Here is a 15,020-nt window from a genome sequence, read left to right as displayed (position 1 = left end):
AGATGACCTAATTTTTAGAATGCTAAAAGTTCATCCACTAACCTTATAGTCTAAACTTTACCACTACTTATTTAACAAATGGTTGACATAGTCTTAAAATAAGTATATTAAGTTGCTAATGGAGACATGGACCAACATTAAAGAAGGTGTAAATTAATGGCAAAATCCAAATTATTATTTTATAAAATTTAAGTTGAATTAAAATAGATTATATTACAAAATTGATCTCTCACTTGAAAAAAAGTTAAATTTAGTCTCTATAATTTTAAAAGTTAGAATTCATCACTATAGTCTACAAAATATAACTAAAAGTTTGGATATTTTTTAAAGTTCACAAATCTAATTACACACAAATATAAAATTTAAAGCCTAAATATGTAATTTCACATTTTATTTTATAGAAATATAAGTTAGGTATGAGAAATATTCCAATTAAATATACTTTCATCAAGTTGCCAACTGAAGTATCCATCACCGTTAGAAAAAGGAATTTTGGGCGTTTAAGAATTCCAAATGGTGAAAAAAGCTAAATAGAATTTCCAAAAAATAAATAAATATCAAGTCAAAATTTAGAAATAATAAGCCACGAGGAGAAAGATTAACAATTAACTAATAAATTAATATTAAGAGGGACCAATCACTAGCTGGCAAATGGCGCTAACAACAAATCATTGCGGTCCAAATCAGAGTGCAGGTTAAAAACCAGTGGGCCTGCGCGTAGACAATAGAAACCCAATGTGTATAAATTGCTATCGGTGTGGGTCATGATGGGAAATTAGGTATCTTTACCTTGGTTGGCACGCAGCAAAGATCTCGTGTTTTTTTGGGAATCTGTCTGGTTTCTTCGTGGCGTTGAGAAGATTTGAAGGAAGAAGAAGAAGAAGAGCGTCGAGGGAAGCTCTGGATCCCAATCCTTCCCGTTCTTGGCGACGGAGGTTATGCTTCTTCATTTATCGGTAACGATTTGGTCCGATTTTCTTTATGTTCTTGTGAAACTATATCTAGGGTCATCTTTCCCAATAGTTCTTCGATGTATGATGTGATTTGATCGATGGATTAATTGATCGGATCCAGTGTTGGGGGGTATAGGGTTTATTTGTCTCCTGATTTATATGTGGCGTATGTGTTTGTGGTTGATTCGATGGCGGAGATATTGTGCGGTTTGCGGTTTCGTTTGGCCATTCATAGAAGAAATTATCGTTGGGTTGGAGTTTGTGGCGGGGTGATGTTTGTTTCGCTTACCTATTCGTGAATTTGAAGATTTGTCGATGGTCGCTTGGTGAATTGGTGAATTAGGGTTTGTTCTAATTCGAGGTCGGAAATCCTGTGAGATTTGTTTGCTCATTGATTGTGAAGGAACTTGTTGGTTAGGAGTTTTAGCACGTTTGCTTCGCGTCGACTAGTTGGTTGTAGTGGATTAGGGTTTTATCTGGATGAGCTCGAGATGCCTGTCTTCTTGTATTGGTTATTGATGAGGGTTTTCTTTGATACGTAATTAACCTGACCTTGCTGGGGTTGTTAGCAATTGCATAATTGTTCTTCTCCAATAAGTTTTGTCTCTTGGTTTGTTTGATCTATAATTTGTATATTGTGATCAAATTTGGGAACCTGGTACTTTCTGGATGTTCTTTAGGATCTCATAAATTGCAGCCATGTGTGAATTATGTCATTTATAACACACCACCTATTGTCTGCTCATTAGATTATTCTTGATATCGTCCATGGATATTATTCTAATGCTTTGGTGGTATTGTAAATTATCAGGTCTTTGAGGGCTTGGATATAAAGGGATTTTTATATTTTCTCGAGATATGGAGCTTGCTTCTATTTGGACAAATTCCTTCCAGCATCGAGTTTGTTCTTTCCAGGAAGTGCTTGATTGGCGTTTCCTTGTCCTTGGAGATTTTCTTTTGGTTTCCTTTGTCAATTGCACTTAGTGGTCAAGTTCTTCTAAATGATCAGCACAAGAGGCGTAATGAAATTACTTTATAAGATAGGTGTTGGATCGTTAGTGCAACTGTTCAAGTATGAACCATATTTCATGATTAATTTTGGTGGAAATTATTATTCAGTTTCATTTTAATGATAATGCTCTCTTTTTGCATTTATTATTCTGGATGCAGAGCGTTGTTGATGCAGCATCAGGATGATTTACTAGGGGAAACTTCTTCAGGGGTATGATGGAAGTTGCACTTTCTTTTTTGTCCCTTTTATTTTTCTTGTATTTAATTCTAACCTCAGTCCCCTTTTCTACAGAGCTGAGTTCTGTTAATGAAACATCAAAGCTTGTTTTCACAACTAACTAAAGTCAAGACTATCGCGTTGACCTCTGCTGGTCAAGCTTTTATTATTCTTTCTTTCTCTTTGTTCCTGACTGGTGATGTGTAGAGCGTCATGACCTTTCTTACTGGAGGATATATCTTCAATATCAGTGTTGAATTATGAGATAGCTACAAGTTAAGATTGTAGTCATCTGGTATTTCCAACTGCTTAGTTGGTTTGGACAGTTGTTCTCAAGGTTCAACATGTTCAGTGGTGTTTGTCATATATCATCGTGTTGTTTCTCTCTTGAAGTTGAAGCTGCGGATTTTGTAATGAATAAAGCTGCACAGCCTGCTCATCAGAAATTTTCTGGTTTTGTGCTTTCGCACTTCACCATGAAAAATTAGTGCTGGTTTTTGCTAGATCAGTGCAAGACAATTGTTTACTTCTTAGTCTCTATATAAATATAGATGCAAGTTATCATTTTGAAGTTTCTCTACTTCTTTTGAATAAGGGAGGTTGTCTTTGTGCTTCTACGAGGAAAATGGAGAGGTTGGTTGTTTCCCATAGCTTTATTATTTTTTTCTGCTCATTTTGCTGTGCAATTTACTAGATTGTGTATGTATTACTTTTTCTTATCAATTTTATTTCTATTTTTTAGGTACATGTTAATCAAGGAAGTTGGTGATGGAACTTTTGGAAGTGTCTGGCGAGCAATCAATAAACAGACTGGGGAAGTTGTAAGCCTGCTGATTTCTGTATTTGTATCTTGAGAAAAACTGTCCGAGAAATGATTGATTTCACTTTTTCAATCTTCTTTAAATCAACAGGTTGCAATTAAGAAAATGAAGAAAAAATATTACACATGGGAGGAGTGTGTCAATCTGAGAGAAGTGAAGGTGATGCAATTTTCTTTTCTTATTCTGATTGCCTTATTTTCTTTCCTTATTCTTAAGTTATTTCTTTTTTTGTTATCCAAATATGACAGTCATTGCGGAAGATGAATCATCCAAATATTGTGAAGCTCAAGGAAGTTATCAGGGAAAACAATATCTTGTACTTTGTATTTGAATACATGGTTAGTGACGTCATTTTGAAATTCATTACATATTTATCTACAAATTGATTTCTACTTGCCTTGATAAAAATTTGTTGTTCAGGAATGCAATCTTTATCAACTTATGAAGGATAAGGAAAAGCTCTTCTCAGAAGCTGAAGTGCGGAATTGGTGCTTTCAAGTTTTTCAAGGTCTTGCCTACATGCATCAGCGGGGATATTTTCACCGTGACCTCAAACCAGGTACCTCAATTGTTCTTGTGTCTAGTAGAAAGCACTGAATTGGGGACTCACATAAATTACCTGCTATTAGCATTTTTATGGCCTCCTAGAGCATGTCAAAGTTTTTGTCATGTGAGATGTATTTTCCCATGATAGACAGAGAGAATTAGAAGCTTTCTACATAGCTGGAAGGAATTTTTGAATAAGGTTTTATAGGTTGTATGTAAGATAGAAATGGTATTGTCAGGTGATCACTTTGGTGCGTGTCTGGTGCAGCCTTTCCTTTATTTATTTATTTATTTTTTGCATTCGTAGTTTCTTATTCGTTGTTTCATATTAGCACATGATTGTTGTAATTTTTTCTGTTTTGTGGCTGCAGTACATATTTCATAATGGCTTTTGTAGAAGTAGACCTGCACTCCCTTTTAAATTTTTTTAACAAACTTCTTTTTCCTCCAGAAAATTTATTAGTTGCTAAAGACTTGATAAAACTTGCTGATTTTGGGCTTGCTCGTGAAACTAGTGCAATGCCACCTTATACTGAGTATGTTTCAACACGGTGGTAAGTGATTCATCTCTTCCCTATTATAAATGCTGTTGCATTTTCTTGCCTTTGCCACTGATCGCAGTGATGCCGTATTGTAAATGTTAATCTTGTGTCTCAGGTATAGAGCTCCGGAGGTGCTGCTTCAGTCCTATCTCTATGGTCCTAAAGTTGGTGAGGAACAGATTGAACTTCAACTCCATGAAAGCTTAATCCAATAGATGCTTACTGCTTTCCTACTTTTTGCAGATATGTGGGCAATGGGTGCTATAATGGCAGAGTTGTTTACTCTTCGTCCACTTTTTCCTGGAGCAAGGTGCCTAATGCACATCCACTTATTACTTGTCAATGATTTATGCATAAAAATTATTAGTGTCAATCCAAATACTGATGTCTTGATTTTTGTAAGGACTTGATGGGTGCTTGGTTTCTCTTATGTCTTTAAAATCTGCCCATTCACTTGTTTCTTTCTTGTCAGTGTTTATTGGATTAAAACACTTAGTGGGGATCTACTTATTTTCTTCATCTTTTAATGAACTTTTTAGCTTTCCGTCACCTATTGTCACCTATTACCCTGCTCCTTATTTTAAATCTAGTCTCTATTATGTAGTCTTTATTGAGTATATATGTGGGAAATTCATATTGCCCTTATCTGTGTGATTTTATATTCGAATCATACCTTTATTGGCTTTGTTGTAACATAATTGAACAGAAGTGAAAATTAGGCCTGACTAGTGATTTGACATGTCAATTGAACTCTGTCAGCTAATTTAAGGAGTTTTCTATCTTTGTCTCATGCAGTGAAACAGACCAAATCTACAAAATTTGCAATATACTTGGCACTCCAACTATGGATACATGGTCTGGTGGGCTTTGTCTTGCAAGGAACATCAACTATCAATTCCCGCAGGTCAATCTCATTTGTCCTCTTTTGGTTGGTGTAAACGACCATGTAAAATACCTGTGTTTGATGCATTTGCTTGTTTCACACTTGCAGTTTAATGGAGTTCATCTCTCTGTTGTTATTCCCTCAGCCAGCGATGATGCAGTCAATCTTATTGCAGTAAGTACAAATAAATGGCCGTTGAATCTATCTGCTCTTGATCTGTTAAATGCTCTAACACCATGAAGCTTCTTGTTTTCACTTTGATTAAATGGACCTTTTCTTTCATTTTTAATGTCTACAGTCACTTTGTTCATGGGATCCGTCCAAGAGACCAACTGCTATGGAAGCCCTCCAACATCCCTTCTTCCAAGTAGTCCCTTTAGTTTTCATCTAATAGATCAACAAATTTAATATAATTTCATTTTAGATTTTTCTTATATTTATCTAATTTGTGGCAGAGTTGCTACTACGTTCCACCGTCTCTTCGTGCTAGAGCACCATTTGCTCGGACCCCTCCTTCTGGTACGTGTTTATTTCAGCTCCCGGTTTTTGAATGTAGTAAGCTGAAAACTTTACTTGGTTGGACAACTTCTGATTTGGTCCCTCCTACTACAGCTGGAACAAAGGATTTGCTGGAGCAGCAGACTGCTAAAAAATATCCTGTGGCTTTATCTGATTCCAGAATTGCTGGTAGTTTCTCCAACCCGAAGTTGCCTGCGTTGTTGAGCACAGGTGGTATATTAGGGGCATGTTTGTTGGTGTATTTTGAAATGGTTATTAAGATTACCTACGTTGAATTTAAAATCACTCCAAAACATATATTTACTCTTTCGAAATCATTTTGATGGTAATTCAATCAGAGCTTGTTTTTTGAATCATCAAAACCTTCTTGCAGGTGTGCAGAGGAAGTTGGATTTGATGAACCAGGTGAGTGATATTACCCGCCCCCTTTCCCCGGCCACCTGAAATAACATGAACACAAACCAATAATGTTTTCACCCTTTTGTCTATTTGTAGGATGCAAATAAAAACGATAAAACTATGAAGAGCACAGTTAGACAACAAAAATACCGACCGCCTGTGAGGAATAGCCCTACCAGTAAGTTCCTTGGTAACTTCAATGATTGACTAAGATGTGTGGTTAATAATGTTGTGGATCCTTATTATTTGCATGTTGGCAGATTCTATCTACAAGGGAAATAATGTGCGTGGAGTTTCAGATACAGGCGAAAAGTTGGCAAATATGACAATTGCCCCTCGCAAGCCATCTATTGGGCAGCTTCCTCGTCCGATGAAAGCGGGTGTTCGTTGGAGCGGTTCCTCTAGCGATCTGTTAATAAGGCCTGCTCAAGAGTTTCAACCTGGCAGCAATTACCCCAGGAAGGTTGCTGGATGATAGCCCTTCCTCTCGTTATCCATCCTTATGGTTACTTTTATGTTTGTCTTTGACGAATCGTATGCAATTGCCCTTCCCTCCGGGAATTTATGTAATAAATGATGCCTCTGTCGACTTGTTTGTTTTTCTTCTTTTTGTTTTGCCATACTCTATGTTTGCCTGATGAAATAAAAGATTGTCAGTCTTTTCCTTCTTTATTATGTTCCTCTTTCTAAGTTGATGAAATAAAGAAGAAAAGCCCGAAAATTTGTACAGATGAGCAGAACTTATTAGTTAGACCGTGTGAAAGAATGATGACAAGTTGTGTTCGATGATCCGGTGAAAGAAGTGAGAGAATACCAGAGACTGGAGAGAGAGAGACTGATGAGAAGTTGTGTTCGATGATAGAGAGAGGGAGAGAGAGAGTGAGTTTGAAAATAAGGAATTACCCTTGAACACTCTCAACTCAACCTCGAGTTTGAAATGACAACTGGAAAAGGAAATATGAACTCCATAATATTCAGTTCAAACGATCACCCAAAACCTTCTGGGTTACACTTGCAACAAACCAAACTAAAAAAATGTCTTTTGTATAATTGAGACAAACGAGAGTTTGAAATCACCGGATTATTCGACTTTAGCCTACTTTAGAAATAGGGGATTTTTAAGAATAGAAAATAAAAGAGTCTGTTTACAATTTTAATTTTTTTTTTTTTATAGAGGATGATAGAAGTTTGTGTATAAGAGTTGATAGAAGTCTTATTTATTGTTTTTTAAAATTCTCCAAAAAGAAATATCGTGGATTTCAAAATTGACCACTGCCCTCGCCAAAGGGGTTTTATTCCTTCAGAATAAAAGAAATGAAAAGACAAAAAGAGGTTCCATTCTCTGGTTTACCGCGGGAAATCATTCAAGTAAACAAACCTTCAATCAATCTAAGGTCATGGCCATCTTATCAACTAGCGTGATGACCTCTGAAAAGAAATGAAACCCAAGAATTCTTAATTATTGATAATTAATGATGTTCACATTTGTTGTTTTCCTAACCTAAGTAAGATTGGGATGAGCTCATTTTTTATGTTAGGCTGTTAATTCAAGGAAAAAGAATATAGAACTCGATTGGGTATTGAATGTCGAAAATCTTAAATATCAATTATGAAAAGTTTCATTTAACTTTTAACGTCTTGTTAAATGGTAGATGAAGAATGACATGACAACTTACGCTAAAAGAATAGAAAGTTAAGTCCTTTAACAAAAAATGAAAGTTAAATTATATATGTTTATGACTCAATCTCAACTATATTCGATCGTTGCATACCAACTTGGAAAGCATCATTAACATTATTTATAAAGAAATAGATTTTTTTATTCCTTTTTCAATCCTAACAAGATGGATTGCAGACTTAAAATCTCTTATCTATTAGTTGATGAGTAATACTTGAATGCATTCTAAGATACACTCATCTTTATGTATCTATGTCCTATCACACAAAAAAGAATTAAAATATTTCATAAAAGAGTTAAAAGAATTTGCCATGTGAAATTATGGTTAGATGCACAAAGATAGATGCATCTAAGTATTTTTCATAGTTGATGAGAGTTGTTCTATTTTAATACTAACAAGTTGAGATGTAGATTCGAGTTCCTTACCTTTTAATAGACGATGTTTTTAGGAATGGGAGCTGTGCTTAGGCTTAAAATCACTTGAAAAGGGCTCAAATTGCTAAAATGCTTATATCTTAGTAGAGTTTCATGTCATTGATTAAAATTTCAAATGCTACAAGCAAGAGATGATACATTAAGCATGAGATAGAAAGCTCATAAACTCCTTTTTGGATATAAGGAAGACAGCAACAAGACTTATAAAAAAATGATAAAAATAGATTGTATAATGAATATTTAGAAGAAAAGGGGAAGAAAATAGGACATGGCTTGGAAGGAAATAAAAGAATGACTTGCAGAATTCTGATAGGAAAAATCAGAAAATTTGGTTTTTGTATCTGTGGCTGGTGGTGAGTAAGTTTTCCTTAGCAAAAAAAACTCTATATCCAGCTGATGGCTTTTTGTGAATATTACATTCTAAAGACAAAATTTTTGGAACTCCTTTTTGGGACACGAAGGTGCTCCTGAAACTCTTTTACTTTTAAACCTGTTGCTGCCATCAATAATTTATAGGTATTGAGCTTGGATCCTCTCTCTGTTCTGTTCCCACCATTGCTTTGCGTTCATTTCCCCGAATCTTTCGCGGCTGTTCACATCAAGTTGGAGAATGTCAATCCATCTTTCAGTATCTATAAATATTGTAAGGATGAATATAAATGCAGATGTTAATTACCTGAATCTAACACGACGAAGCTCTCTAGTACCATCAACAAGCTGCCTGATAGTTATATAGACCCCCGGTTCATCTTCCTCGACCCATTCTGCCTCAATGTCGCTTGCATTACTAATGGAAATCGAAGGTTCGTCTCTTGAAGAGGTAGTTGTGCGTGATGCTTCCATAGAAGACATGTCACCTTTGGCACTGCCTGCTGGGTAGGCACTTGAGCCTGCATAGGGGTGGCTGCTTCCATGATCAAAATGCTGGTCAGATGGGAATCCTTTACTTCCAGACGGTTTATAGTTTCTCGGCGTCCAATCTTTGTTCGCAGAAGTCATCGGACTATCCCTTCCTATCTTTGAGTAAGAAGAATCCCTCTGCAGATTGTAACCATTTACTGAATATCAGAAAATTTTCTCTAAAGATGATTGCAAATGTGTACTGAATATATCGAACTATCTTCCATGTATTTTTTTTCTTTTTGGCGACCAATTTCAGTTGGTCATGGGACCTATCTAACTATACAACATTTGAGTGCCAAAGAAACTCGTAAAATATTAAATTTTAGATAAATGGCTTATTTTCCATATTTTGATGCTGAAGTAAGTTCTTAGAAACATCATTTACGAATCCAGATACCGAAGTGTAGGGATTAGCATAACACAGATTATTTTATTGCTATCAGCATTGGTGACATCAGTTGCTCCTTTTATAGTAATCCATATTTGCAAAAAGCATCGTTCCAAATTTTTTGCAGAATCAACTGACTGATAATTTGGAATTCCCATGGTTCTCTATCTAAGCTGAGAATTCGGATCTATTGCCAAGATTAAGCTCCAATTTCCTATTCTGCTACCATACAGCTCATAAAAAACACATAATTAAACGAGGCACGAAAGAATGAGCATTTCATTGATCATTATTTCGTCTTTCCTTCAATATAGATGATGGAAAATATCAAGCATGGAAAAAAATCTACTAAATTCTAATCTTTGAAAACATTTACTCTTGCATCATATTTTTAATGGAAGAAATAGAAATCAAGAGGCAAAGGTTTTAGAGGACATACCCCGTCCTCAGTTCTTGGTGGCGTATGAAGAGCTTGTTGATTGAATCTCTGGACGTTATAAAGCTCCGTTATTCTGTCATAGTTCTCCCCCCACCATCGCTGCGCTTGCCATTTGTTGAACATTTCTCGACTTCAAAAGAGAAAAAAAAACAATCATGTTAACTTTGCTAGCAACGGTAAATACTATTAAGTCTCTTTTTTTTAAAAAAAGAAAATATTAATGAGGTCTAATTACATATATAGTCTTGAGGTTTGTATTTCTACAATTATAAATTTAGTCTTTTCAATTTTTTTTTAATATTTGAAATTCACACATTTATTAGATACATAATTAAAAGTTTGGGACTCTATTAAACACAAAATTAATTTTTAAAAATTTTAAATTTGTTAAAAATTTATTAAACACAAAATTAAAATCCAAGAACCAAATTGATGGGAGTAGAGTCATAATTTAATATTTTAATTATAGACACAGGAACCGACAGGGTTAAGCATTTACTACTCAACTTACTTGAAACGAATTCGTTTTAAATCATTGCCTCCATTGGGTAGGGACACAAAAGTAATGTGAACACCAGGCTCCACCTGTGCCATCCACTCTTTCGGCTCATCCTCATCCTCAAGCACAACATCACATGCTGATATGGTGGAATCGCCTCCAGGAGTCTGATCTCCTCTGTAAGCCTCTTTAAATCTAGACTCAGATCTATGTGGGTGCCGATTAACAGGAGGAAAGTCCCAAGCAGGGGTTGAACTTGCACTTGCCCCTCCTATGTAAGGGTATGGGACCCCTTCTGAAGCTGTGTCGAAATCTGGGTAAGGTCTCTGTCCTTTCTTATAGCTACTGGAGCCTGTGCAGGGTTTGCACTGCCTATAAGCACCAGAAAATTTCAACGCCATGTCCTTAATCTGTCAAATTTCGCAATCCATAATCAGAACAAGGACAGTTTAAAACGAGAGAAAATCAAATTGAAGGATTTAAGACGGCTTAAGAAAGTTCTATAAACGTTGAAATTGAGCTAAAAATTCGAACAATGCAGGTCTTTGAGTCACCCAACACAGAATGTGCTTTTATCCCGAGCAAACTCAAACATATGTAAGTGTTATAGTTGGAACTTTAAACCTACATAATTGTAGAAAATTACTCTTCTATAAGTTTGAGAGTTCTATTTTTATCATTTAAAATTTAAATTTTACCACTAATAAATTTGACAGCTCTACTTTTGGAACTGAAAGTTCAAGGGTGAAATTACAACTACTACCCTACTTCAAAAGTAGGTTTTGCAATTTCTCCTTTTATTTTCCCTTTTTCCTTTTAACATGAATAATACGCTCAATATTGTATTCAATACATGTCACTGTATTAATAATGGTGTGATGTACACAGTCCAGCCATTGTGAATCAATAAATACGCATGAAATTGAACAATTTTTCCTTGGTGAGAGACACATCCACTTTTGAATTACGTGGAGCATGCTGAATGGTGTTTTGGGAAAGTGGAATATACAACTTGGAAGAGTTACTTTAGAAGATTTTTTTTTTTTCTGTATTTAAGAATAGAAATAACATCATAAGAATTATTAAAATATTCCTAAACAATCAATTAAAAAAAAGTGGCTAACTTCTTATTGCCAATCAAGTGGTAGCTCATCCTGCAAAGAAAGGGTTTGGTTAAGAAACAATACTTTTGAAAAACAGTGCGTCGACAAAAATTCAATGGTGGGTCACATTCAGGCGTTCATTGGGCTGTCCTTTCTTAAAATGCGTCTTGTCTATTCCAAAGTGAATATGTCAATGACCCCACCGCTACTTGACGCAAAATGTGCTGCCACTATTTCTTGGCAAACTCACATTTCCAAGACATACTGGACCAGACATCTCTACTCAATCCCAAAATGTGTGATACCAAATATATTATTACGCAGTTCGAACTATATAAATCTTTGGTAATAATTTCATTAGGATGTTCATAATTAATTCCCGTGACTAACTAACCATAGCAACAGTAAGGTTGCACCATTCCAACATTTCACCTTTCAAAAATGAAATTTATCTAGCGACGTTAGTTTAAAGTTATACTAAAAAGAGCAACCCCCACTGTTCTTCACTCGAATATAATTATAAAGTAGTAAGTGGATCAGAAAGGCTACCCTGGAAATCAGATTGCCACTTAATAATATAACTCCCCGAGAGAAAAGCAAGCAAAACAATTCGTACTGGATGGAAGGCTCGAGGTAGGGAATGGGGATCTTCTCTCCATAGGGGCCATAGTACTAATTTGATCATTTGGGCATAGAAACAATTAAGAAACAAAAAAAAAAAAAAAAAAAAAAAAAAACCAAGAAACAAGAATCTTTTATTCTATCGGTAATCTGGGGGGCCAAGAAGAGCTGCAGGTCAGCAAAGTCAGATTACTGATACGACGTGTCTCTAGGAAAGCCACGTGGACAAGAAAGTTGTGTGTAATTGAGACAAAATATTGGCAAGCTGTTAAAAAAAAAAAACACTGGCCTGTGGCTTCTAAATGACAAAACAGAAACAAAAACGTAATAAGCAGGAAGTGCTTAAGGACAAAAGTTTAGAGCGCATCACAAACAAAGCACAAACACGACACAAGCACTTTCTTACCTAAATTTGATCTTAAAAAAGATTTAAAAAGAAACAATAAACATTAGGCACGTTCATATTGGTGAAAAGATGGCATAGATTATAGATGGTCCCCCATTTATCGCAAGGCTAATGGGTATTATGAATTTGTCTGTTTTCACAAGATGGTAAAGAAACTGAGAAAGCAAAGATGTAGCTGGAGCAAGACAGAGAAAAAAAGACAGAAGGGTATAGGATTAAGAACCTGCGTTGTCAGGCTTTTGACGGCTTCCTTTGTACTAGGCGTGCCACTCCCACGCGCAGCCCCATCCTCACCTCCGTCGTCTGTCTGTTTCGTACATGCTATGCATGTAAACATTTTGCTTCAACTTTGCCTTTTTTTACTCTGCACATAACAAACAAGTAGGTTCCAGCTAGAGGTTTAGTGTCTACCAAATCCATGAAAGAAAAAAAAAAGAAATCCCAAAAATTAATTACAAAATCCATCTATTTCCGCTTTGTTTTCCTCTCTCTCTTTCTCTCTTTCTTTCTCTTCTATATTGATTGAGGAGAAGAAAACAAACAAGCCTTCCCTTTACCCAACTCTTTTTATCAGAGATAAACATGTAATACTCAAATAATAAAGAGCAACAGTTTCCATTTTCTAATTCCACCATCATTTAAAAGAACTTTCATGAGGAAATCAACTGAACAGAGCAGTGATTTCTCTGTTTTTTCAATAGAAGTTAAAGAAAGAAAGAAATAAAGGGTGTGAATCATATTGTGGTGTGTAGTAGGTACGCGGCTAAATGTGACAAAAGGGAATTGGGGGAATCTGAAATAAATAGAAAATTCGTTTATCGATCTGCGGGAAACAAATGGGTCCTGGAGAAAGGAAAAGGGGGAGTGAAAAAGGAAAAGGGCTGCTCGGGATCAGAGACGACTAAGAAAAGATCAGAATAGGAACAAGAAGGGGAGAGAGTTGATAATTGAAAGGAAAGTAAATGAGGGCACAGCCTATTTGAAAGTAGTCGACTGAGAGAGACCGAGTGTGGTACATGCTTTGCTTTACTCTTACAAAGACGAATAAAGAATCAAATATTTGTTAATGCCAAAGTTTCTGACAACTTATTGGCTCTTTTTTTTTTTCCCTATGGGCAAATCGCATCACTCTTCCATCTCCAAGAAATCAAAAAAAAAAAAGAAAAAAAAAAAGCTACTAAGAGAGAGAGAAATATGCATTAATTAAAACCAGCAGAGATTCAGAAACAAAGAAAGAAAGCACAATTAATCGTTTCAGATTGAAAGCTGTGTGTGAGACGACAGAGAGACAATGAATATGGAGAAGATAACAATAAGACATAGAAGAAGAAGAAGAAACATAAGCAGAAGAATGATGTTGATATTTTATTTTTTCCTTTTGGTTCATCTATTTAATTATATCTTTATTATTCGAAAACGACTCATCGAAGCAAAAGCCAACTGTGATTTACGTACTTTGTCCATCTTAGGCCCCCTCTATCACTATCCTCACCTCTTCCACGCCCTAATTTAATTCTCTTTTGCAGACTTTCCGCTGTTCCTCTTTATTTCTCTCCTCCAGAAACCTAATCTTATTTCTTCATTTCCAGCAAGAAAAACGAAACTAGATTGAAAATCTAAGTGCTAAGCCTGTAGGAATCACGGATTCAATCAAATGATTCAAATGTTAAAACACTTCTGAGTAATCAAATGACATCGAATGAATGAATCTCTATTCAAAGAGAACATTACAGAGGATGGATTGAGAAACGATTTCAAATTCTCTGGATCCTTAAAAGCAGAACTCGAATGGAAAAAGAAAATTACCAGAAAAGAAAGAAGAAGATTCCCTGAGAAAGCAATGCTCTGTTTGCTTACTTAAAAGACGATCAAATTGAAGTAGACGGTAAAGTAAAAGCAGTAAGAATCTCACCTCGAAGCTTATATCCACCGAAAATGGAACTGAGATCCGCTGCACACTGTTTGGCTGCCAAGAAAATTCTTCACCAGCCACCACTACAACAACAGCGAATTCTCAACTTCTTTGTCCTCAATCTTTTTTTTTTTTTTCCGTTTCAAGCAATCTCCGCTTTAATCACAGGAATGGATACCAACAGCAACAGCAATCAAAATCCCTAAAATATCGCCGAACTGAGCATCTTCTCGCTTAATTTCTGCGGTTATACACTGACATATAAAACATTCTCTCACTCCACTATCCCTCACTTATTCTCTGCCAAAACCTCCAAACAAACAGCAGAATCAAAATGCAATTAAGAACCTAAATTGAACACTCGCCGGAAAAATCGCCGGCGTTCACCGGCGGCGAACAGCAAGGTCCAAATCCAAAAAATTCCCAAAAAAAAAAAAAAAAAAGAGCAAAATATTGTTCAGAAAGGGAAAGTTTGGGATGTTATAGTTCCGGGTTTTACGTTAGAGGGCGCCCAAATATCGGCAAAAATAAAATTTACAAAGAAATTGAATTTGAGAGGCAGGTATTTATATAGAGAAATCCAAGTTAACGCCGTCTGATTTGGCCGTTAAGTAACGAAAAATGTCTTTCGTGTGTAAGGAGAGAGAGGAGAGATTGTTAACAGTGGATTGACGTTTGGTCATTAACACGGAGGACAGCCTGGGCCCACATGTTTCGGTGACGTATTAGTGAGGATGAGGATCTC

The 15,020-nt window shown here is 35.8% G+C and overlaps 2 protein-coding genes across 3 annotated transcripts; one reads left to right on the top strand and one right to left on the bottom strand.

The window, feature by feature from the left end:
- Nucleotides 1–580: 580 nt before the first annotated feature.
- LOC120091067 (Protein kinase superfamily protein) lies at nucleotides 581–6,563 on the top strand. 2 transcript variants are annotated; one of them, XM_039048877.2, is made up of 19 exons: nucleotides 581–956; nucleotides 1,765–2,025; nucleotides 2,124–2,175; nucleotides 2,257–2,814; nucleotides 2,924–3,002; nucleotides 3,093–3,161; nucleotides 3,251–3,340; nucleotides 3,423–3,561; nucleotides 4,000–4,102; nucleotides 4,206–4,258; nucleotides 4,334–4,400; nucleotides 4,886–4,994; nucleotides 5,082–5,147; nucleotides 5,272–5,340; nucleotides 5,429–5,492; nucleotides 5,586–5,702; nucleotides 5,866–5,897; nucleotides 5,988–6,069; nucleotides 6,152–6,563. In XM_039048877.2, the coding sequence occupies exons 4-19, from the start codon at nucleotides 2,807–2,809 to the stop codon at nucleotides 6,364–6,366; spliced, it is 1,362 nt and encodes a 453-aa protein (XP_038904805.1). In that variant the 5' UTR covers nucleotides 581–956; nucleotides 1,765–2,025; nucleotides 2,124–2,175; nucleotides 2,257–2,806; the 3' UTR covers nucleotides 6,367–6,563. The 2 variants fall into 2 exon arrangements, with proteins under 2 accessions (XP_038904805.1, XP_038904806.1); XM_039048878.2 differs by having other exon boundaries at nucleotides 769–935.
- A 1,502-nt stretch (nucleotides 6,564–8,065) lies between these two features.
- On the bottom strand, nucleotides 8,066–14,813 carry BRX (DZC (Disease resistance/zinc finger/chromosome condensation-like region) domain containing protein). The gene is made up of 6 exons (XM_039047205.2): nucleotides 14,276–14,813; nucleotides 12,587–12,727; nucleotides 10,246–10,643; nucleotides 9,735–9,864; nucleotides 8,681–9,042; nucleotides 8,066–8,593 (listed from the first exon to the last, which is right to left on the bottom strand). Exons 2-6 carry the CDS (start codon nucleotides 12,698–12,700, stop codon nucleotides 8,515–8,517), a joined length of 1,083 nt encoding a protein of 360 aa, XP_038903133.1. The 5' UTR covers nucleotides 12,701–12,727; nucleotides 14,276–14,813; the 3' UTR covers nucleotides 8,066–8,514.
- Between the last annotated feature and the right edge of the window lie 207 nt (nucleotides 14,814–15,020).

Source organism: Benincasa hispida, chromosome 11 (genome assembly GCF_027475165.1).
Source record: "Benincasa hispida cultivar pf3 chromosome 11, pf3_genome.v1.1, whole genome shotgun sequence".
In the NCBI taxonomy this organism is placed as follows: Eukaryota; Viridiplantae; Streptophyta; class Magnoliopsida; order Cucurbitales; family Cucurbitaceae; genus Benincasa; species Benincasa hispida.
Note: the sequence above shows the minus strand (reverse complement) of the source record. Positions and strands in the feature narration are given on the sequence as shown.